The following is a 24971-nucleotide window of genomic DNA, read 5'->3' on the forward strand; positions in this document are numbered from 1 at the left end:
GCCTTGAGAATCAAATCTTTCAAAGAACACGAAGACAAAGGCTCAAAGGGAGGTTTGGTAAGTACCGATAGCACCAAATTAAGATCCCAACGGGGGAAAATGCACCAATTTGGACGCCGAAGTAGGTTAGCCCTTCTCAAGAACCGCAGGACACCCGGATGGCGAGCAAGAGACTTGCCATGCACACGACCTCGAAAACACGACAGGGCCACAATCTGTACCTTTAGGGAGGCCAAGGCCAGACCCTTGTCGAAGCCATGCTGCAAAAAATCCGGGGAACCGACGCGCAAAGGGGAGAGATATTGAACTCCTCACATCATGCCTCAAAGATCCTCCAAGTCTGAACATAATTCAGGGAGGTAGAGCGTCAACGAGATAGAAGCACTGTGGCAATTACGCCCCCAGAGTATCCTCTCTTAGTCAACCTCGACCGCTCAAGAGCCAGGCTGTAAGACAAAATCGACCACTGGACCCTGCACCAGAAGGTCCTGCATTTTCGGGAGCCTGAAAGGAACCTCCACCAGCAGCCGCTGCAGGACTGCAAGGCCAATCCGGCGCCACTAAAATCACCTGGCCCCTGTGTGTCTCGATTCTGTGAAGAAGACGGCCTATCAGAGGCCATGGAGGGAAGGCATACAGAAGACCTGGCGGCCAGGGCTGAAGAAGCGCGTCTACACCTTGAGCCTTGGGATCCTAGTGATGACTGAAGAACCAAGGAAGCTTTGCATTGAGAGCGGACGCGAACAGATCCATCTTGGGAAGGCCTCAGCAATGCACCACTGACTGAAACGCTACATCACTTAAAGTCCATTCTCCGGGATCTAGAGTGTGCCGACTGAGAAAGTCTGCCTAAACATTCTGCACGCCTGCTACATGAGCCGTTGACAACGAGACTAGATGTACGTCCGACCACTGTAACAGCTGCGACGTTTCGAGCTCCAGATGTCGACTCCTCGTCCCTCCTTGCCGATTGATATAAGCCACCGCCGTAGCATTGTCAGACATGATGCAAATCGCTTTGCCCCGCAACAGATAAACAAAAGTCTGCAGTGCTAGCCGGATCGCTCTGGGTTCCAAGAGATTTATCAAGCAAGACCCCTCCTGAAGAGACCACAGGCCTTGAGCATACTGCCCCTGACAGTGAGCTCCCCAGCCCTTGAGACTGGCATCTGTTGTGACCACTATCCAGCTGGGCTGATCCAGAGGCATTCCCTTGTTCAGATTAGTGCTCCAAAGCCACCAGCGGAGGCTGCTCCTCACCTGCGCAGAAAGAGTCAACCTCTGATGGACAGTGTCCCTCTGCGAGGACCATCGAGAAAGAAGAGACCTCTGCAGAGACCGCATATGGGCCCTGGCCCAGGGCACTGCCTCGATTGTCACCGCCATGGACCCCAGGACTTGAAGATAATCCCTGGCTGTTGGCTTCGGGGACTGCAACAACTGACGAATTTGTGACTGAAGCTTGAGAATACGGGCCAACGGAAGAAAAACCCGGCCTTGCTTTGTGTTGAAACACACTCCCAGGTACTTCAACCACTGCCCAGGCTGGAGACGACTCTTCTGCGCATTGACCACCCAACCTAGGGACTGCAAGAAGTCTACCACCTGAGCTGTGGCCTGAATGCTCTCTTGGTAAGACTTTGCTCTGATCAGCCAATCGTCTAGATAAGGATGGACTAGAATGCCCTCCGTCCTGAGGGCTGCTGCCACTACGACCATGACCTTGGTGAACGTTCGTGGAACGGTCGCGAGCCCAAAGGGTAGAGCTTGAAACTGGAAGTGCTGACCAAGTACCGCAAAAGGAAGGAATTGTTGATGCGCCGGACTGATGTGAATATGCAAGTAGGCTTCTGTGAGGTCAAGAGCCGTCAGAAACTTTCTGGGTCGAACCGCCACAATGACTGACAGCAAAGTCTCCATACGAAACAAAGGCACCTTGAGGGATTGATTGACTGCCTTGAGATCTAGAATGGGCCTGAAAGAACCTTCCTTTTTGGAAACCAGGGAATAAATAGAGTAACGACCTTTGCGAAGCTCCGCCAAAGGCACTGAACAAATAACCTGAAGATCGAGAAGCCTGTGTAGAGTGTCCCTGACAGCCAGGACCTTGAGCCGAGAGTGACAGGGGGATTCCAAAAAACGCATCTGGCAAAGGACGAGCAAACTCTAAGGCATACCCATCTCAAATAACCTCTAGGACCCACTGGTCGGAAGTAATCCGGGCCCACTTCCGAGCACCTACTGGAACTGGAGGCTGGACCCGCAAAACTTCATTGATGAGGACGGGAGGAAGACGATAGGGAATTTCCCATCTCCGACCCCCTCTGCGATTACCCCGAAAGGAGTGAGTCCTCTGAAAAAATCTGGAGTGCTGAACCAGAACCACCCTGCCCGGCCTATACCGACAAAAATCACAGCCTCTACCGCGGCCAGAGAAAACACTGCGTTCAGTCCCCCTGGGACGATCCTCAGGAAGCCTCTGTAACTTAGACTCCCCCAAGCTGCGAACCAACTTGTCCCACTCCTCACCGAACAAAAAGGAACCCTTAAAGGGAAATTTACTAAGCTTGGATTTAGATGCTGCATCCGCAGCCCAGCCACGAAGCCAAAGAGAACGACGGGCCGCCACACATAAAACCATAGACTTAGAAGAGGCTCGAAGCAAATCATAAAGGGCATCCGCTAAAAATGCCGAACCCATCTCCAACTTTGCAACCTCAGAATCCACTGCCAAAAGGTCATCCGAAGCCCAGTCTAAGACCCTCCCAGACCAACGAAAACAAGCTCTTGCCACTAAGGAACCACAAATAGCAGCTTGCACTGCCAAAGCAGAGGCATCAAAGCAATTCTTCAACAGGGATTCTATATGGCGATCCTGAGCATCCCTCAACGTGGAACCACCATCCACGGGAACTGTATTTCATTTGGAAACCACAGAGACTACCGCATCTACGACTGGAGGGCGCAAATGCTCTTTGTCGGAATCCGTAACAGGATAAAGCTGGACCATAAACCTAGCGAGACGAAAAGCAGAATTAGGGACTACTGCCTACTGTAGCAGAATGTACACTGCTTCAACAGCTTTCAGGCCATACATAAAAAATTAAGGTCTAGATTCTACATATCACATCTAAAAAAAAAATCAGTGCTGAAACAAAATATGCCTAGGAATATTCTATAAAGTATGCCTACATTTAGGTGTACTTTACAGAATAAGTCTACATTTCTGAACAGTTTATAGAATATACCGAGCACCTGTCCGTGCGACTAAATTTAGCTGCAGGCAGTTACGCCAAGAAAAACTTGGTGTAAGTGCTGACGCCTGAATTACGCGTGGACCAGGTGTATTCTATAACCATGAGAACAGATTTTAGAATTGCCCACAACGCACCCCCTTTTCACTTATATGACTTAGAATTTACACACATCATGTTATAGAATACGCTTAAGACAGTTCTGTACATAAAATCTAATGCCAATTAGTGTAAATTGCTTAAGTGGCAATTATTGGCGCCAACTACCTTGTTAACTAATTAAGATGAGTGCTCAAATCTAGAATACGACTAGATTTTGCATGCAATTTAAGTTGTGCTATATAGAATCCCAGGGTAAACCCATGCAAGGAGATCTCCAACACTGTTTCAAGCAAATTTAGTTTCTATGAAAGCTGTCAAATACCATTGAAATATCAGTTTTTAATATATCCACAGAATACACAACAGTGGAAACTTCATGTCCCCAACACAGAACATGTTCAGTTTAGGTTGAAGCAGTAGCAGTTAAAGCTTCCTAGATACACACAGGTACAGCCTGTCACTTCAGTTTTCTGGTGCCATCAATCCTGCATCTCCCAAATGCACTACGGATACAATAGAGTAACTGAGGGAATCTGAGGTGTCTTACCTTCAGCTGCCCTGTAGAGGGCAGAGTAGACCACAACCCCTTTGCAGTAGAATTCTCTCAGAGAATCCCCAGCCAGCTCATCATAGGCAGAGTCCATGGCAAGGATCACTTGAAGCTCTGGCCACACTCTTCTTGCTATCCCCTCAAACCCCTGCTCAAACTGGGCTCTCAGCTCACAGGCTCTGCTGCAATCAGGTCTCAGAAGAAAATTCAGCTCCTGCCTCGTGCTGTCAGGCAGCTGCAACTGGGGATTCAGATAGCCTTTATCAAGGTCCTCAGTCAGCATGAGCCAGTTATTCTGTAGGTATGTAAAAGCATCGCTGAGGTACAAAGTAGTGGCTGCTTCCAGCACCCTCAGCGTTTTATCCCACAGAGCAAAGAGCAGGCAGGCATATAAGAGTTCAGGTTCAGATGTGATCTTTAAGACAGCAGCTGGCAAGGAGTCCAGGTGGCTCAGATACTTGGTAGCAAAAGGTGGCAGAGGAGTAGAGGACATAATAGGGATTCTCGCGTCAGAATGACGTACTGAGGAGGCCAATTGGAATCTGGCCATCTCTTGGACTCCTGGGTATGTGCTGAAGATGGTGCTTAAACACAGTGCAGTGCCCTGTTGGTAGGATAACAAAATATAGACTCAGAAATGGAATTAGCGGGGAAATAATTGATTATAAAAGTGCATCTGCTGAGTCTGCCAATTAAACTTTTCCAACATCAGCTTATTTGGTATCACCCTGAATAAAAATATATACCAATCAGCCAGTACCTATTCTCATTCATTCATTTCAGTATTTATATACCACTTTAGAACTAAGCGGTTTACAGTTTCATTTTACAGGTACTGGGTCTGTCCCTAGTGGGCTCACAATCTAAGTAGTACATTGTACTACTCAGGGCCAGTCTTAGGCAGGGGCGAGAGGAGCGGTCGCACAGGGCCCCGCGCCCCCAGGCGCTCTCTCCCGCTCCCCACCACTGCTGCGATCTGACTCCTTGCCTCCCCTCCCTCAAGATGCAGGGCGGTGGCATGCCAAGGGCGGGGCGGTGGAGGCGGCCTGCCCCGGACGTAGGTCGTTAGGGGTGCTACCATGGACATCTTCCACCCCCTCCTTGACTGGTGCGGTGCTGCCATGTACGTCTTCACCACCCCCCCCCCCCCCCCCGACTAGTGCAGTATCACTCAACCCCTCCTCACTCCACGCCTGCCCCACTCTGCTGGTATTTAAAAATTCAAGGCCTCCGGCAGCATCAGCAATGTAAGTGCTGTCTTCAGCCAGCCCCGGAATTCTTCTCTGTACAGCTTCCTGCCTATGCTCAACATTCAGAGTTTCTATCTATTTATGGTAAAATTATGTATAATCATACCTGATAATTTTCTTTCCATTAATCATAGCTGATCAATCCATAGACTGGTGGGTTGTGTCCATCTACCAGCAGGTGGAGATAGAGAGCAAACTTTTGCCTCCCTATATGTGGTCATGTGCTGCCGGAAACTCCTCAGTATGTCGATATCAAAGCTCCATCCGCAGGACTCAGCACTTAGAGAATTACACCCACGAAGGGACACTCTGCCCAGCTCACCACCGCCGAAACGGGGGAGGGGAATTAACCCAGCTCATCCCCACACAAGTGGGGGAGGGGAATCCGTCCAGCTCATCCCCGCGGAGCGGGGGAGGGACACCACACCCGCCGATGCGGGGGGATCTGGCTTATCCTGCAACCGCAACCGCGGGAGGAGCTGACTGACCCTAACACCGCCGAAGCGGGAGGGGTACAAAGCTGCCCTACAGCCGCACGAAGCGGGAGGGAGTGCCGGCAGAATTTTAAGTCTCAATCCAGCCCCGTAAAACGGAGGGGAGAGGAATGCAGCAGCTCACTGTAACACAAACTCGTCTTAACTCTTGAAGAATCCAAGTGAAAAAAACTTGAACACGAAGTCTTTCTGAAGTAACTGAAGACTAAACTTGAACCTGAAATTCAACCAGAATAAAAACAGTACAGATATCTGGGAGGGGCTATGGATCGATCAGCTATGATTAATGGAAAGAAAATTATCAGGTATGATTATACATAATTTTACCTTCCATATCATCAAGCTGATCAATCCATAGACTGGTGGGATGTACCGAAGCAGTACTCACCCAGGGCGGGACATTGAAATCCCTGACCTCAACACTGAAGCTCCAAACCGGGCCTCCGCCCGTGCAGCCACAGTCAAACAGTAATGCTTGGAGAATGTATGAGCCGAAGCCCAAGTTGCCGCCTTGCATATCTCTTCCAAGGAGACGGATCCGGCCTCTGCCATCGAGGCCGCCTGAGCCCTCGTGGAGTGAGCCTTCAGCTGGATAGGCGGCACCTTCCCCGCGGCCACATAAGCCGCTGCAATGGCTTCCTTGACCCATCTTGCCACTGTAGGCTTAGCAGCCTGCAGACCCTTACGAGGACCTGCAAACAGGACAAACAGATGATCCGATTTCCGGAAATCATTGGTCACTTCCAAGTATCTGATGATGACTCGTCTCACATCCAGATATTTAAGAGCAGAGTACTCCTCTGGGTAGTCCTCCCTACGAAAGGAAGGGAGACAGAGCTGCTGATTCACATGGAAGCGAGAAACAATCTTGGGCAGGAAGGAAGGCACTGTGCGAATAGTCACTCCTGCCTCAGTGAACTGCAGAAAAGGCTCTCGACATGAGAGCGCCTGGAGCTCGGAAACTCTTCTGGCTGAAGTGATAGCCACCAAAAAGACTGCTTTCAACGTCAGGTCTTTCAGAGATGCCCTCGACAAGGGTTCAAAAGGCGGCTTCTGCAATGCTCTTAGTACCAGGTTGAGATTCCACGCAGGCACCACTGAGTGCAGAGGAGGGCGCAGGTGATTAACTCCCTTGAGAAAGCGCACCACATCTGGCTGCGAAGCCAGGGAAGCACCCTTCAGGCGGCCCCTGAAGCAAGCCAGAGCCGCTACCTGGACTTTAAGGGAACTGAGCGACAGGCCTTTCTCCAGACCTTCTTGCAGGAACGCCAACACTGAAGAAATTGGAGCAGTGAAGGGAGAAAGTGAGCCTGCTTCACACCACGCTGCAAAGATACGCCAAACCCTGGCGTAAGCAGTAGAAGTAGAGCGCTTCCTCGCTCTCAGCATAGTGGCGATGACCTTGTCTGAGAAGCCCTTCTACCTCAGACGCTGCCGCTCAATAGCCAGGCCGTAAGACCAAAGGGGGAGGGATCCTCCATCACCACGGGACCCTGATGTAACAGGCCCTGCTCCACTGACAGCCGCAGAGGATCGTCGACTGAGAGCCTGATCAAGTCCGCATACCAGGGACGCCTGGGCCAATCCGGACCCACCAGGATTACCCTGCCGGGATGCTTGCCACCCGGTCTAGCACCCTGCCCAACATGGGCCAGGGCGGGAACACATAGAGAAGCTCTTGTGTCGGCCACTGTTGGAGAAGAGCATCTACTCCCAGGGATCGAGGGTCCCGTCCTCTGCTGAAAAAGCGCGGCACTTGGCAATTGGCCGATGACGCCATCAGATCTAGGCTCGGCTGGCCCCAGCGCTTCGTGATGTCCAAGAACGCCTGAGCAGATACCTGCCACTCTCCGGGCTCCAAGGTATGGCGACTGAGAAAGTCCGCCTTGACATTCATGACTCCGGCAATGTGGGCCGCTGAAAGCTGCTCCAGGTTCACTTCCGCCCACTGGCAAAGATTCATAGCCTCCTTGGCTAGAGGGGCGCTCTTGGTACCTCCCTGGCGGTTGACATAGGCCACAGCCGTGGCATTGTCCGACAGGACCCGTACAGGCTTCAACACCAGTACCGGGATGAACTCCAAAAGCGCCAACCGAATGGCTCTGAGTTCCAGGAGGTTGATAGACCACTTTGCCTCTGCAGGAGACCAGAGCCCCTGCGCTGTCCTTCCCAAGCAGTGGGCTCCCCAGCCCGACAAAGAGGCATCCGTCGTGACGACAATCCACTCTGGGGTCACCAGAGGCATTCCCGCAGACAACTTGTCTGTCTGCATCCACCAGCTCAGCGCCTTGCGCACTGCTGGGTCCAAGGGAAGGCGCACAGCATAATCCTCCGACATCGGAGTCCAGCGCTGCAGCAAAGAGTGTTGAAGTGGTCTCATATGAGCCCTGGCCCAGGGCACAACTTCCATCGTGGCCGTCATAGAGCCCAACAGCTGCACATAGTCCCAAGCCCGAAGGGGAGAGGCTACTAGGAACTGATCCACCTGAGCCTGAAGTTTGACAATCCGATTGTCTGGCAGGAACACTCTGCCCACTTGGGTGTCGAATCGAACTCCCAGGTACTCCAGGGACTGAGTCGGGCGCAGCTGGCTCTTCTCCCAGTTGATGATCCATCCCAGGGAGCTCAAAAGAGCAACTACCCGGTCCACAGCTTTGCCGCACTCTGCATAAGAGGGGGCTCGGATCAACCAGTCGTCCAGATAAGGATGGACTTGTACCCCTTCCTTTCGTAGGAAGGCCGCGATGACCACCATTACTTTGGAAAAGGTCCGCGGAGCAGTAGCCAACCCGAAAGGGAGGGCTCTGAACTGGAAGTGTCGTCCCAGGACTGCAAAACGCAGAAAGCGTTGATGAGGAGGCCAGATGGGAATATGCAGGTACGCTTCCTTGATGTCCAAGGATGCCAGGAACTCTCCTGCCTTCACTGCCGCTATAACAGAGCGGAGAGTCTCCATGCGAAAGTGCCGCACTTTCAAGGCCCGATTGACCCCTTTGAAGTCGAGGATAGGCCGGACAGAACCTCCTTTCTTTGGTACCACAAAGTAAATGGAGTAACGTCCCTTGCCAAGCTGACTTTCTGGCACCGGAACGACCGCGCCCAGGCGGATCAGATTGTCCAAGGTCTGCTGCACTGCCACAGCTTTGACCGGAGACTTGCAGGGAGAGAGTACAAACCCGTCTTTTAAGGGTCGGCAGAACTCTAGTTTGTAGCCGTCTCTGATGACTTCCAGCACCCACACGTCTGAAGTTATTGTGGTCCACTCGCCCAGAAACGAGGACAGCCGTCCTCCAATCTGCACTGGGGCGTGGACCAAGACCCCGTCATTGGTACGAGACCCTGGGGGAGGACCGGCGGGAGCACCTCCGGGACGGCGGTCCTCTGCGAAAGGAATGCTGCTTGGGGGAGAAATTCCTCTTGAAGGAAGAGGGGGCAGAGGAACCCGACCTGCCCGGGCGGTACCGACGGGCTTCCTGCAAACCGTCCTCTGGAGGTACCGGGACGAGTACTAGCCCGAGCCCTGACCTCTGGTAATTTCTTGCCCTTAGACGTGCCGAGATCGGTCACGATTTTGTCCAGCTCGACCCCAAAGAGCAGCTTGCCTTTAAAAGGCAACCTAGCCAGGCGGGATTTAGAGGCGTGGTCAGCAGACCAATGTTTCAGCCAAAGCCACCGCCGCGCAGAGATTGTCTGAGCCATGCCTTTCGCTGAGGCCCTCAAGCCATCATACAGCAAGTCTGCCAAATAGGCTAAGCCCGATTCCAGGGCCGGCCAATCAGCCCTCAAGGAATGATCCGAGGGGGAAGCCCGCTGCACCATAGTCAGGCACGCCCTGGCCACATAGGAGCCGCAAACTGAGGCCTGCAAACTTAAAGCAGCCGCCTCAAAGGACGACCTTAAGGCCGCCTCCAATCTTCTGTCTTGGGCGTCCTTTAGGGCCGTGCCACCTTCCACCGGCAACGCCGTTTTCTTAGTCACCGCAGTGATTAAAGAATCCACGGTAGGCCACAGATAGGCCTCACGTTCACTCACAGCCAAAGGATAGAGGCGGGACATAGCCCTAGCCACTTTAAGGCTCGCTTCTGGGACATCCGTTTGAGCTGAAATTAAGGTGTGCATGGCATCATGCACGTGGAAGGTTCTAGGCGGGCGCTTCGTCCCCAGCATAATGGCAGAGCCAACAGGGGCTGAGGGAGAGACGTCCTCCGGAGAGGAAATCTTCAAAGTGTCCATGGCCTGTAACAACAGGTTGGGCAAATCCTCTGGGCTAAAAAGCCGCGCTGCAGAGGGGTCATCCGCTCCATCCGAGCGGGGATCCGTCTCCCTCCAAGGAATCCGCAAAGGACCGTTGGGAGACCTCAGACACGCTGCCCTCATCTACATCGGAGGAGACAAATTCCTCCAAGGCCTGGGAATCAACCCGAGGGCGTTTACCTCTGGGAACCTCAACCTCTTTACCAGACGAGGGAGCAGGGGCAGCGTTGTGCATGAGGAAGGCCTGATGCAGCAGCAAAACAAACTCGGGGGAGAAACCCCCCAGACTGTGCACTTCTGCAGTCTGGGCAACAGCCCTAGACGCACCCTCAACCGGCGCTCGCAATAGCGGAGGAGAGACATGCTGCGCATCCAAAATGCCGTCCGGCGCGAAACTCCGCGAAGGAGCCGCGCGGGAAGAACGGCTCTTAACTTTAGCCGCTTCTGTGCCGTCGCCCAAATTAAGGGCGTTCATGGCATTAATGTCTCCAACCTCAAGGGCGGCCCAAGAAGAAGCCGTCCGAGCCGCGTGGCCGGCCAAGATGGCGGAGGCGAGGAGCGGGGGATGGGCGTTTATGGCGGGAAAAACCGCCACGCCGGAGGAAGGACCGGGACATTCATCGGTCACGAAACTGTCACCCAACAAGGGCGAATCAGGCTTGAAGACCCCCGCATCCCCTCTAGAAGCGCTCAAGCGACCCGGGGAGCGACCCTTTGCGCCCTCGCCCTCCGACGCCATATGCCACGAGGAGAAGAATCGGGGAACCTGCTGTCCGCTCCGAGTTGTAACGACCTGGTGTCCCAGTGAGTAGCTGCAATAGACGCTTAAATAAACGTCGAAATAAACGCCTTTAAGGACGTTCAAAAATTTTTTTTTTTTTTTTTTTTTTAACGGAGCCAGCGGGAGGGGGGAGAAAAGGAGGGACCTGGCACCACCAGGTTTGCACTTGCTCAAAAGAGCCCTCAACCCCAGGCACTCAACAAAACCTAAAAATTAGGCTTGGAGGCCTAGCCAGAGCTGCTGCTGTGTGTGACCACCACCTGCTGAGATAGAGAACATACTGGGGAGTTTCCGGCAGCACATGACCACATATAGGGAGGCAAAAGTTTGCTCTCTATCTCCACCTGCTGGTAGATGGACACAACCCACCAGTCTATGGATTGATCAGCTTGATGATATGGAATTACTTGTTATTGGCATTTTATCCCACATTAAATATGAATTACTTAGATTGAAACCTGGGAGCATTTAAAATCTTTTTTTTTTCCTGTGCCTACTCTTTCCAAAAATACTAGGACTAGGGGGCATGCGATGAAGATACAAAGTAGTAAATTTAAAATGAATCGGAGAAAATTTTACTTCACGTGTAATTAAACTCTGGAATTCGTTGCCAGAGAATGTGGTAAAGGTGGTTAGCTTAGTATCGTCCAGTTCAGCACACTAGTAGCAGTCAAGTTCATACAACATTAATTAGTTTCAGTGGAAAATAAATCTGTTAACTCAGGCTGCTTCACTCACTGTTTCATTATTGCTACCAAGTATTACATATTAAGCAGATTTTTTTTATTTCATTTATCCAGTCCTTACATGCACATGGTTTTGCTTTTTAAATCCAAAGGTTTCCTGTGATAGCATTGTGCATATTTGAATTAGTTTTTCTTGATTTACCTTTATTTTAAATAAAAATGTTTAAAATGTATCTTGTCAACAAGGGGCGGGGCTAGGTGGGGCAGGGGGCCCCACCAAGCTGGTCTGCACAGGGCCCCACAATTGCTAAGACCGGCCCTGGTACTACTGTTGTACCTGGGGCAACAGAGGGTTAAGTGACTTGCCCAGGATCACACAGAGCTGCAGAGAGAATTGAACCTGGTTCCCCAGGATCTCAACCCACTGCACTAACCTATTCTGAGTTGCACTTCTCATCTCTTACCAATAGAAGGCAAAGCATGAACTACTGATGTGAATGGAGTAGCAACTTAATGGTTAAAGCAGTGGGCTCAGAAGCAGGGAAGCCACTGCCTCTCCTTTATTATCTTGGGCAAGTCACTTAGCCATTCACTGCCTCAGGCACAAACCCAGGGGCCCTTTTACTAAGCCATGTAAGCGTCTACAAGAGCCCAACAAACACCAAAATGGAGTTACCGCCTGGCTACCACGTGGCTCTTGAGGTAATTTCATTTTTGGCGTAAATCCGATACACGCGGCCGAAAAATAATTTTTATTTTTGGACACGCGTATCAGACATGCGTCAAGTGGCATTTGATGTGTGTAGGTCATTACCGCCCGGTTCAGTGTGAGACTTTACTGCTAGGTCAATGGCTCATGGTAAGATTGCAGAACCAAAATGGACACGCGGCAATTTTGATTTTGCCGCACGGCCATTTTTGGCAAAAATTTAAAAAGGGCTTTTTTAGAGGCACGCTGAAAAATGGATCAGCATGCGCCCAAAACCTGCGCCTACACTACCGCAAGCCATTTTTCAGCGAACCTTAGTAAAAGGACCCCTTAGATTGTAACTCTAAAAGGAACATAAAAGGGACATGAAAAAAATACCAACTATACCTGAATGTAGCTTAACTTGAAATACTGAGACAGGTGTCAGCTAAATCCAAAATCACCTGTGGCTAAATCAAATCAAAACAAATCTTATATACTGCTAAATTCCCCTATCCAGGATTCAGTACGGTTCACATCATATAAAACAATTCTATAAACAATTAAAAGTAAAAGAAAAAATAATAATATATCTTGTAACAGAGTCCTTGGAAATAAAAGGGTCCTTTTACTAAGGTGCACTGAAAAGTGGCCTGCGCTGGTGGGTGTAGATGCATGTATTGGACACACGCAGGTCCATTTTTCAGTGCACCTGCAAAAAAGGCCTTTTATTTTTTGCCCGAAAATGGATGTGCAGGGAAATAAAAATTGGCACGCATCCATTTTGGGCCCGAGACCTTATCTCCACCCATTGACCTAGCGGTAAGGTCTCACATGTTAACCGGGCGGTAATGGTCTACATGCGTACAATGCCGATTACCACCCGGTTAGTCACATGCTGGAAAATAAAATATATTTTCTGGCGCGCTTAAAAAAATAAAATTACTGCCCGGGCCACGTGGTAGCTGGGCGGTAGTTCAAAATTGACGTGCGGCTTAGTAAAAGGGACCCAAAGACTTAGCCTCTTCCTATAGCTAAGATAACTATTACCTCTCTATATAAAACGCACCTCCAACATTCTAATGAAGCCTCAAATCTCCCAACATTCTAAAAATGAAAGGGTGTAGATCAATTTTTCCTCCATGAGTGTCAGCCCCGCCCACGCGTCAAACGTGATGATGTCGAGGGCGGAGCATGGCGGGTCATAATGACGACAACTACACTGTAAGCAAGAAAGCCCATTTGTTAATCTCAGTTTCCACTCCCCAAACACAGCCGTCATTCACATACACTCAAAACCAAGCAAAATCACCGCTGGACCCCGTCCCCCCACCCACAGCCCCCCTCACCCACCCTCCCGCAGCCGCTCGCTCGCTCACCGTTCCGCCGCCCTCCCTCTCCTCTCCGACTCCGTCCATGCTGCAGGACGATTACTACACACGAGTGGAAGTGACCCAATCAACTACACTGTAAGCAAGGAAGCCCATTGGTTAATCTCTGTTTCCACTCCCTAACACAGCCGTCATTCCCATACACTCAAAACCAAGCACACCTAGGAGCTGCTGATCCACATTGTCGTTTTTTTTTTTCCTTCTTCCATCTGAAACACGTCTAAAGCTGTTTCTACTGGATAAACTGCGCCTTAACAGGTAAAGGACAAAAGATTTTTGTTTTTTTACTGCACACCTTTTTAATTTATTTGAAAGCTTCCCATCTGTACATATGAATATCATGAAATCTAAATTAAATATCACTAAAACAGCTTTAAAAATCATTCTACCTGGTAGAAACAGCAATTTTAAACTCTGTATTTTCAGATCATTTATCAACAATACAAAGTTTATCCAGGTAAGTGCCCGTGGCTGCGTCAGCCCCGCCGTTGTCTGTCAATGTGTGTCACTGAAAGAGTATGAGGGAGCTCCAGCTGGCTGTGGGTCAGGAAAGGACTTAGCTGGTGGACGTCAGAAGCAGTGTCTCCTTAGGTTGACAGCAAATAGCAACCCCCCCCCCCCCCCCCAAGCACCTCGGAGGGAGGGAGGAAGGGAGGGGACAGGACCGTGGAACTGGGAGGGACCCTTGAACTGGTAGGGGGACCATGGAATTGGGAGGGTGGGATGGAGGGAGGGAGGGGGACTATGGAATTGGGAGGGAGGGAGGGAAGGTAACCCTGGAACTGGGAGGGTGGGGACCCTGAAACTCTGAGGAAGGGTGGGGGGGACCCTGAAACTGGAAGGGACCCTGGAACTCGGAGGGAGAGGGGGAATGACCCTGGAACTCGGAGGGAGGGAGGTGGGATGACCCTCGAACTCGGATGGAGGGGGGAACCTGGAACTGGGAGGGAGGAGAGAGGGGTCCCTGGCACACACTCTGATTCTCACACACACTCTCTCTCACGGACACATTCGCACCCAGTCTCTCTCTCTGTCACACACACACACTAACACATTCACTCTCTCTCTCTCTCACACAGTCACTCTCACACACACTCTCTCTCTCAAACATACACACTCCGTGGAAAACCTTGCTAGTGCCCATTTCATTTCTGTCAGAAACGGGCCTTTTTCACTAGTCTAACCTAATAAGTAACGAATTCCATAAAGAAACTCCTAATACAGAAAGAGTAAATTAGGCCTTACCTGCTAGTTTGCTTTCCTTTAGTCCCTCCGGACCGGCCCAGAATGTGACTGATGGGTTGTGCACACCTTCCAGCAGGTGGAAACTGAGAAAATAACTGTGACTCTAGAGAGCCAATAAGAGCCCTTGCCAGCTAGAGAAGATCCAGTAACAAAGTACCAAAGCAGAAGAAAAACCACAGAATAAATAAATGACCTGTGCATCCAAAAACCTGAGCAGCCACCGGCACATTGCCAACATAGGGTGAGTGCCTACAAACATATTATGCTCCTGCATAACAGGACATTTTTTTTTTTTTTAAATACAGATACAAACTACAAAACTAGCAATACAGCTCCGAACAAAGAAATATCACCTAACCCGTGAAAACGCAGATATCTGAAGGGAGGGATCTGGGCCAGTCCGGAGGGACTAAAGGAAAGCAAATTAGCAGGCAAGGCCTAATTTACCCATCCTTAGCGTCCCTCCGGACCGGCCCAGAATGTGACTGATGGGAAGTAACAAAGCAGTGAAATTATGGGAGGGACCCTAATAGCCCCGCCGTCAAAAAGTGTGCTCCGAAAGGAACCTGCCGACAACTGAGGACATCCAAACGATCGTGCTTAGAAAAAGAATGCAAAGGCGACCAAGTCGCCGCCCTACAAATGTCCTCCAGAGGCACTAGACAACGCTCTGCCCAAGATGCCGCCTGACCCCTTGTAGAGTGAGCCGTAACATGCTCTGGAGCAGGTTTCCCAGAAAGAAAGTAAGCTGAGGCAATCATTTCCTTAAGCCACAGAGAAATAGTGGGGTTAGAAGCCATGAACCCTTTGTGCGAACCTCCGATCAGAATAAACAAATGATCGGATCGCAGAATGTCAACAGTAGACTTGATATAGTGTTTCAACACCCGTTTAACATCCAAACACTTCAAATGCCGCTGCTCCTTTGACCCGGAGAAAGAACCTAAGACAGGCAATACCACTGGCTGAGACACATGAAAACGAGTCACAACCTTTGGAAGAAAGGAAGGAACTGGCCTCAAAACTACTCGATCAGAACAGAACTCCAAAAACGGAGACCTGTCCAAGATGGCGCTGTGAATAGACGCACCTGTGTTTGCTCCTGGAGGCTGCTGTGTTTGTGAGTTTCTCTCGGTGCCTCTGTAGCCTCGTTAACCATGGGGAAGCGGAGGGGGAAGGTAAAGGAATTTCCCTCGGTTCCTGTGACCTCCTCGACGTTGAAACAAACAACCCTGCAATTTCCCAGGCAGCAACCGGGTCCTCAGGGAACTTCGACCCCCACTGCAGCTCTCGGCCCTTCAGAGTCGATTGAGAGCGGAAACGGGGCTTCCTTGAGCCCTGTGGAGCGAATTGCACCTCCCCAGCCTGGAAGAGAGTTGCTGGCTGTTCAAACAGAGACAGACGCCGAAGTGGCTCAGCTGGTCCTGTCTGAGGGTGTGACTGCAGCAACGGAGTTAGATTCTCAACTTCGGGAAACATTACTACAACAGGCTTCAAAGGTATTGCCTCAAGCTATTGTTTCCAAGTTAGCTCGGGCTGATAGTCTATCTCAATCTCCTCCTGTGGCTAGTGGAGTGATTAGACCAGCAATTGTGACGCTGGAGTCACTATGGGACATGGTTTACAATATCCAAACCTCTATGCAAACTTTAAAGCAGAATTCTTCTGATATTGAAGTTCTTTCTGAGGCTGCCCTGCTTCAAGCACAAGTGACTGCACAGCAAACCCGGAAATTGGAACGTGTGGATATCAAAATTCAAGAAATGGGATCTATAGAAACAGCTTTGGTTAAAGACAATAATTTCCTACATAAACGACTTGAATACCTTGAAAATCAGACTAAAAGACTTAACCTTAGGTTTCTTAATTTTCCCAAATCACCGTTAATTTCTCCTTTGGAGACGGTCAAAAAATATTTGGTGGACATCCTGGGAATGGACAAGGACTCACTCCCTCCCATTACACGGGCTTATTACATCGGGAGTACTGGAGTGGTGGTGGGAAACCCCCCGTAATAGGGGAGGGAATGAATCTTACCTCATTCCTAGAAAGCTCATTAGAAATAGTTACTCAGAGGTTAACTCTGCTTGCCACTTTTGCGTTGGAGCCTGATAGGAATGCCGTACTACGGCTTTCGTTGAGACACTTAGAAAATCTGTTTTTGGGCTCAAAGGTCCGTATCTTTCCAGATCTCTCATGGCCTACACAGATGAGATGAAGGGCCTTTTTGGAACTTCGCCCCAGGGTGGTGGCATTGGGAGCAAATTTTGTTTTGCGATTTCCTTGTTTTTGTAATGTGATGCTTGAGGGTAAACATTTTCAGTTTGTAGATCCAAAACAGTTGAAAGAGTTTATTGATGCAAGAGTTGATGTGAATATAGTAAACCTTCCCTAATTTAGCAGGCTGGGGTCTGAACCAGAGGAAGCATCTATTGATTATTAATTTTTGTGTTTCTTTTTCTTTTTTTAATTTCCTTAATCTTGGAATCAAATTTCTTTAACTTGTGGACAAATGGGCTGTAAAGATATATACTTATCATTTTTGTTTCCTAATGTTAAATAATGCCGATTGCATATTCACTTTAAGTGGTGATATATTGGAAAATTTAAATAATTAAATTAAAAAAAAAAAAAAAAAAAAAAACGGAGACCTACACAACAGCACCTGCAATTCCAAAACACGCCTAGCCGAAGCAACGGCCACCAAAAATACTGTCTTCAGTCATTCAGAGTACAGGATGACAAAGGCTCAAAGGGAGGCTTAGTAAGAACCGAAAGCACTAAATTCAGATCCCAACGAGGAAAAGAACACAGACGGGAGACGAAGGAGATTAACCCCTCTCAAGAAACGCACCACATCCGGATGACTAGCTAAAGATCTCCCTTGGACACGACCACGAAAACATATCAAAGCTGCAATCTGCACTTTAAGAGAAGCCAAAGCAAGACCTTTGTCATAACCCCGCTGCAAAAAATCCAAAATTTGCAGAACAGAGGCACGAAAAGGAGATAGACTAAACTCCTTACACCATGCCTCAAAAATCCTCCAGGTGTGCACATAATTCAAAGAGGTTGTACGGCGACGAGAGCAAAGCATAGTAGCAATGACCTTAGCGGAATAACCTTTCTTAGTCAGCTTAGTCCTCTCAAGAGCCAAGCCGTAAGACAGAATCGATCTGGATCCGGATGAACGACCAGACCCTGCATCAACAGATCTGGCGTGACCGGAAATCTGAAGAGAACATCTATCAGAAGATGCCGCAAATCGGCGTACGACAGTCTGCGAGGCCAATCCGGTGCTATTAAGATCAGACGCCCCCTGTGAGTCTCGACCTTCTGAACAAGACACCCTATCAGAGGCCTTGGAGGAAAAGCATACAGTAGACCGGTTGGCCAGGATTGAAGCAGAGCGTCCACGCCTTGCACTTTGGGATCCTTGCAACGACTGACGAACAGAGGAAGTTTTGAATTGCCGATGGAGGCAAACAGATCCATCGTGGGACACCCCCAACGATTGACCAGTTGCCGAAACGCCACTTCACTTAACGACCACTCCTTGGGGTCGAGCAAATGACTGAGAAAATCTGCTTGAACATTTAGGACTGCTGCTACGTGAGCCGCTGATAGAGCCACCAGATGAACCTCCGCCCACTGAAACAGTAGTGACGCCTCTTGCTCCAATGGCAGGCTCCTCATCTCTCCTTGCCGACTGATATACACTACCGCAGTGGCATTGCCTGACATCACTTGGACTGCTCTGCCGCTCAGAAGATGAAGAAAACTCTGGAGCGCCAGACGAATTGCTCTGGTCTCCAACAGGTTGATTGAAAGAAATGTCTCCTGCTGAGACCAGAGACCCTGAGCATACTGTCCCTGACAATGAGCTCCCCAGCCTTGGAGACTGGCATCTGTCATCACCATAGTCCAGCTGAGCTGATCCAGAGGCATACCTTTGGTCAGACTGGCCTCTCGAAGCCACCATTGAAGACTGGTCTTCACTTGGAGCGAAAGTGATAATTCTTGATGAACAGAATCCATCTGGGATGACCACCTCGACAGAAGTGACTGCTGGAGAATCCTCATGTGAGCCCTGGCCCAGGGCACCGCCTCGATCGTTGCCACCATGGATCCTAGAACCTGTAGATAGTCCCTTGCTGACGGTCTCGGATTCTGCAAGAACTGACAAAACTGAGACTGCAACATGAGGACACGGGCCGGCGGAAGAAAAACGCAACCCTGCTTTGTGTCGAACAGGACTCCCAGATACTCTTAACAACTGAGAAGGCTGCAGCCGGCTCTTCTGCATGTTGACTACCCAACCTAGGGACTGCAAGAATTCTACCACCCGAGCTGTCACCTGAACACTCTCATGGTAAGACTTTGCCCGGATCAACCAATTGTCCAAGTAAGGATGGACTAAAATGCCCTCCGTTCTGAGAGCCGCAGCCACAATGACCATGACCTTGGTAAATGTACGAGGAGCAGTCACAAGTCCGAAGGGAAGAGCCCAAAACTGACGACCTAGCACCGCAAAACGAAGGAAACGTTGATGTGCAGGATGAATAGGAATATGGAAATAGGCTTCTGTAAGATCGAGAGAAGTCAGAAACTCCATAGACCGTACTGCAACAATGACAGACCGCAAAGTCTCCATACGAAACAAGGGCACCTTGAGAGCCTGATGACCACCTTGAGTCTCAAATCTAAAATCAGTCGGAAGGAACCTTCTTTCTTGGGTACCAGAAAGTAAATGGAGTAACAGCCCTGACGCTGTTCTGCCAAAGGAACCGGACAAATCGCTCGTAGGTCCAGAAGACTGCGAAGAGTATCTCTGACGGCTCCGGCCTTGAAGCGAGAATGGCAAGGGGATTCTAGAAAAGCATCTGACAAAGGATGGGCAAACTCTAAGGCGTACCCGTCTCGAATAACCTCTAGTATCCACTGGTCCAAAGTAATCTGGGCCCACATCCCTAGAAATTGTGCCAACCGAGCACCTACTTGAACTAGAGGCTGGGCCCACAAACCTTCATTATTGAGGACGGGAGGAGGAAAGGGAATTCCCCACCTCTCGACCTCCTCTACGACCTCCGCAAAAGGACCGAGTTCTTTGGAAAAACCTGGAGTGTTGAACCGGAAAAACTCTTCCTGGCCGATAACGATGAAAATCACGGCCTCTACCACGACCTGAGAAATTGCCACAGCCATAACCTCTGGGATGACCTCCAGCAACCTTGGAACCCTAGCCTCACCCAGGCTATGTACCAACTTGTCTAATTCTTCCCCAAACAGAAAAGAACCCTTAAAGGGAAACTTACTAAGCTTGGACTTAGAAGCCGCATCCGCCGACCAGCCACTCAGCCAAAGAGTACGATGGGCCATGACGGAGAGAGCCATAGACTTAGAAGAAGCCCGAAGCAAATCATAAAGAGCATCTGCTAAAAAGGCCGACCCCATTTCCAACTTTGCCACTTCAACATCAATCGCAGAAAGATAATCCGAAGAATGGTCCAAAACCCTTTCTGACCAGCGGAAGCAAGCTTTTGCTACTTAGGACCCACAAATAGCAGCCTGCACAGCCAGAGCAGACACATCAAAAGAAATTTTTTAGCAAAGATTCAATACGACGATCCTGGGTATCTCGAAGCGCTGTTCCACTTAGTAACCACGGAAACTACCGCATCTACTTCATGTTCAATTGTAAAGCGCTGCGTACGACTGGTAGCACTATAAAAGTGATTTATAGTATTATTATTTATTGCATTTGTATCCCACATTTTCCCACCTCTTTGCAGGCTCAATGTGGCTTACAATACATCGTGAGTAATGGAAGTATATTAGGAAAATAGATAGTTAGTGTTACAGCAGGATTTTTGGTAACATGATAGTGATAAGACATGGTAGTAGTATAACAAACAGATATTGACAAACAGTTCAGAATTTATGTGGGGGAGTGAGGGGCGCAAAAGATTTTTATCTGAATCAGGAACTGGATAAAGTCTGACCATAGATCGCAAGCCTAAAAGCGGAATCAGGAACCTTCCACTGAGCCTGAATAATATCCCTAATATCTTGATGCATAGGAAAAGATTTACCTGCTCTGCGAATACCCTTGACCAACAAATCCACCTTTCTAGGCTTGGCCACCTGGATATCCTGGTCATCAAAACGCAAAGTAGAAGAAACCTGAGAAATAAGCTCTTGAAGGTCATCTTTATGAAAAATCCTTACCACCGAAGGATCATCTCCCACAGGAAGAGACTCTTCTCCATTTGCAGTCTGTCTGTCCAGCTCCTCAGAAAACTGCTCCTCAGGAAACCATGCCTCCTCCTCTAAAGATGGCATTTCCTGAACAGGGGACAAAAAGAAAAATCCTGTTCTCCCTCCTCAGGAGTCTAACTCGTTTTCTAGGCAACGAGGCCCCCTCCAGAGATCTTTTTCCCAGAGGGTCCACAGGAGCCGCTTTGTGCAGCAGAAATGCCTGGTACATCCAGGGGCATAGCCAGACTTCGGCGGGAGGGAGTTCCAGAGCCCGAGGTGAGGGGGCACATTTTAGCCTCCCCCCCACTGCCGCCACCGCCACCAACTTTGACCCCCCCTCTGCCGACCCTCTCGAAACCCCCTCCCGCCGCCAACCCTCCCCCACCGCCGCAGTCGTCGCCTACCTTTGCTGGCGGGGGACCCCAACCCCCGCCAGCCGAGGTCCTCTGTCTTTTCCCGCGTAAGGCTTTGGTCTGACGTCCTGTTGTACGTGCAGGACGTCAGACTCACAGAAACAGAACTGCGGCAGCAGGTTGGCGGTGGGGGGGGGGCCAAAAGGGTTGTCAGCAGGGGGGTCCAGGGCCAAATCTACGGGGGCCCAGGCCCCCCTGGCCCCACGTAGCTATACTACTGGGTACATCTGTACCACAAATTCAGGAGGAAAAACTCCCTCACCCACTGCCAAAACAGGAGTTTGAATAGCAGGCATAGGCAAAGCAGACAGAGGGGCCTGTGGCGCAGCAGACAACGAGACATCCAAAATGACGGTGTTTCCCACCGAAATCGGCACCGGGAGTGAGGGAGACGCGACCGCCGCTGAAACGCCCGAATCGGACCCCCCCCCTCCCACGGCGCCGACGATTTCCCGGTTTCTGCACCCTGCTGCACTAAATCTTCTGCAGCGGTGCAGTACTTACAGACACCACTCGCACCGAGTTTTTCGGACATCGCTAAACAGCTGATCAGAAAGCTAAAAAAGACGCGAATAGAAGGAGCTGCCCTGCATGTTCTAATAAAACAGAACAAACCACAACACTGTTTAGAAACAGCAGACTGGATGACCAAAATTTTTTTTTCCCCAAAGTAGCTGCCTCTGCCCACCTCCAAAGCTCCTCCCATGAAGAGCTTGAGGAAACCTTTTTTTTTTTTTTTTTAAATAAAGAAAGCTAGCTATGAAATTAAGCAGCCAGCACCAGAAATCAACAGGGAGGGAATGGAGGGGAGGGACTCGGCCTCCCGAGTGTAACACCCCCGAGGCACTAGGAGACCCCCATGGGCCTCTGCATTCTAAAGACTATGTTTTGTTTTGTTTTTTTTAAAGATGCACAGGAATAAAACAAATAACCTTAAACACCAAGAAAAAAAATGACAGAATAGAAAGAAAGGAATGAGACTGAAGGGTTCACCACCTTCCACCTGCTGGAGACTGAGATTACTGGATCTTTCTGTAGCTGGCAAGGGCTCTTATTGGCTCGCTAGAGTCACAGTTTTTTTCTCAGTCTCCACCTGCTGGAAGGCGTGCACAACCCCATCAGTCACATTCTGGGCCAGGCCGGGCCGAAGGGACGCTAAGGAAATAAAGAATTAAATTCCTTCTGAAACCAGATTCCTATACAAAACGAAGTTCTCGTAGTCTTTCAGATTGAACCATACATAATGATGTTACAGTGATCGACAATTCAGATGTAAAACCATATAAAATTTGAAAGACCAGACAAGCAGCTTTAAACTTAATTCTTAATTCTATTGGAAGCCTATAATGAAACGCTACTATATCTATTCAATTTAAAAATCAATCTTACTGCTGTGTTCTGTATTAGCTGCAATTTTCTCTGATATTGTTTCTTAATATCAAAAAGTAAAACACTACAGTAGTCTAAATGTGGCAAGAGTAACATTTGAACCAACAATACAAAAAAGCCTTCTGGCCAAAAAATGACCTAACCAATTGAAACTGCCTCATTCTAAAACACTCTAGCTTCAGCTTCTACTGCGAAAATTTTATTAAACAATGTCAATGAAGATGGAATATCAACCCCCTTATTCATGAACCACAGAATCTTAGTTGTTTGCGCGTTCAATTTTATATTTATCAAAGCCCAGTTCTCAACTGCATTCATCCCAACTGTTACAGACAGAATTACTTCTGAATATGGAGGAGTGGCCTAGTGGTTTGGGTGGTGGACTTTGGTCCTGGGGAACTGAGGAACTGAGTTCGATTCCCACTTCAGGCACAGGCAGCTCCTTGTGTCTCTGGGCAAGTCACTTAACCCTCCATTGCCCCATGTAAGCCGCATTGAGCCTGCAATGAGTGGGAAAGCGCGGGGTACAAATGTAACAAAAAAAAAAATATGAAGAGGATATTGGTAGAAAAAGCATAATATCATCAGCATAAGTTCACCTAATCCCAATTGTACAGTACAGAGAGAAGACATTAAAATATTAAACAGAATTGGAGAAAGTGGGGATCTCTGAGGGACCCCACATTTTGGAAACCAATAATTAGAAAGTAGTTTATTACTCACTGTACCTGGCGAAAGGAATCTGCAGCAGTGGCTGTAGTACCTGGCACCATGGCACCTGAGCTCACAACCAGCCAGGGGGGCCTCCCTGATAGCAGAACATTCTCCTCTCCCTGGGCAATCCTCTGGATATATTCACTGTAGTGGCTAGATTGGGTCAAAGGGTGACGTCGACGAAATGTGTCTGAATCTAAAGGAACAAGAAGAAAGAGGAAGGGTCACTTCCACAGCCACCCCATGTTATCATGCAGCATGTCACAAATGCGCTGCAAATCATAGAACTCAAGTCAATGCTATTATATTGCTTGCAACTGAATTGAAGCTGCTTGCCAGCATCCCTGCAGGCAGCCATGTTTGCCATATTGTCATTACCTCACACAATAACACAATCAGTTCTTGTTGTTTGTGACATCGAAAGCAATGCAGATATTGGTATATGCACACAATGCTCCACACTAATCCAAACGTGGCTGCTTCCAGGAGTTCAGATTCAAATTCTACAAGTTGGAAAGGTGCGTATTTCCAGGATAACAGAAGGAAGGTGTGTGTTCAATTCTTGTGTTTTAAGTGCTGGCTACCTTGTACTTAACAGTTCAGATTCAAATTCTACAAGTTGGAAAGGTGCGTATTTCCAGGATAACAGAAGGAAGGTGTGTGTTCAATTCTTGTGTTTTAAGTGCTGGCTACCTTGTACTTAACACGTCATGGATGGCCCCACTTTCCCACTACATCTCTCTCTGTCTTTGCTGGCTGGATTTTTTTTTTTTGTTACATTTGTACCCCACGCTTTCCCACTCATGGCAGGCTCAATGCAGCTTACATGGGGCAATGGAGGGTTAAGTGACTTGCCCAGAGTCACAAGGAGCTGCCTGTGCCGGGAATCGAACTCAGTTCCTCAGTTCCCCAGGACCAAAGTCCACCACCCTAACCACTAGGCCACTCCTCCACAGCTAGGCTGCTACAATTTCAGTAAGACTCTCATACCAGATTTCAGTCAAATCTACCCAAGGAGAGCCCATTTCTGTAAACTGGCTGATGTTGTTGTTGTTTTTGATATTACGAATGTTGCATTGTTACTCGCCTTGGATATAAGCAGGATATAAATAAATAAACAAGCATATAGGAACAGTGCTGTGACCTAAGAAAACATGCCTACAAATAATATGACACTTGGACAAAACCCATCACTAAACAAATTTTAAATCAACTATCTTAATAGGTACAGTGGGGGAAATAAGTATTTGATCCCTTGCTGATTTTGTAAGTTTGCCCACTGACAAAGACATGAGCAGCCCATAATTGAAGGGTAGGTTATTGGTAACAGTGAGAGATAGCACATCACAAATTAAATCCGGAAAATCACATTGTGGAAAGTATATGAATTTATTTGCATTCTGCAGAGGGAAATAAGTATTTAATCCCTCTGGCAAACAAGACCTAATACTTGGTGGCAAAACCCTTGTTGGCAAGCACAGCGGTCAGACGTCTTCTGTAGT

General features: G+C 49.0%; 1 protein-coding gene across 4 annotated transcripts in view; it reads right to left on the minus strand.

Annotated features, from left to right (window-relative positions):
- GHDC (GH3 domain containing) overlaps positions 1-24971 on the minus strand; it is a 103378-nt gene that overhangs the window by 51963 nt on the left and 26444 nt on the right. For all 4 annotated transcript variants that reach the window (XM_030221611.1, XM_030221609.1, XM_030221610.1 and 1 more), the window contains 2 exons: positions 23484-23665; positions 3904-4510 (listed from right to left, as the gene is read on the minus strand). In XM_030221611.1, the coding sequence (XP_030077471.1) occupies positions 3904-4510; positions 23484-23665 (789 nt within the window). The remainder of the gene's footprint in view (positions 1-3903; positions 4511-23483; positions 23666-24971) is intronic.

This window comes from Microcaecilia unicolor, chromosome 12 (assembly GCF_901765095.1).
Source record: "Microcaecilia unicolor chromosome 12, aMicUni1.1, whole genome shotgun sequence".
NCBI classification, from domain to species: Eukaryota; Metazoa; Chordata; class Amphibia; order Gymnophiona; family Siphonopidae; genus Microcaecilia; species Microcaecilia unicolor.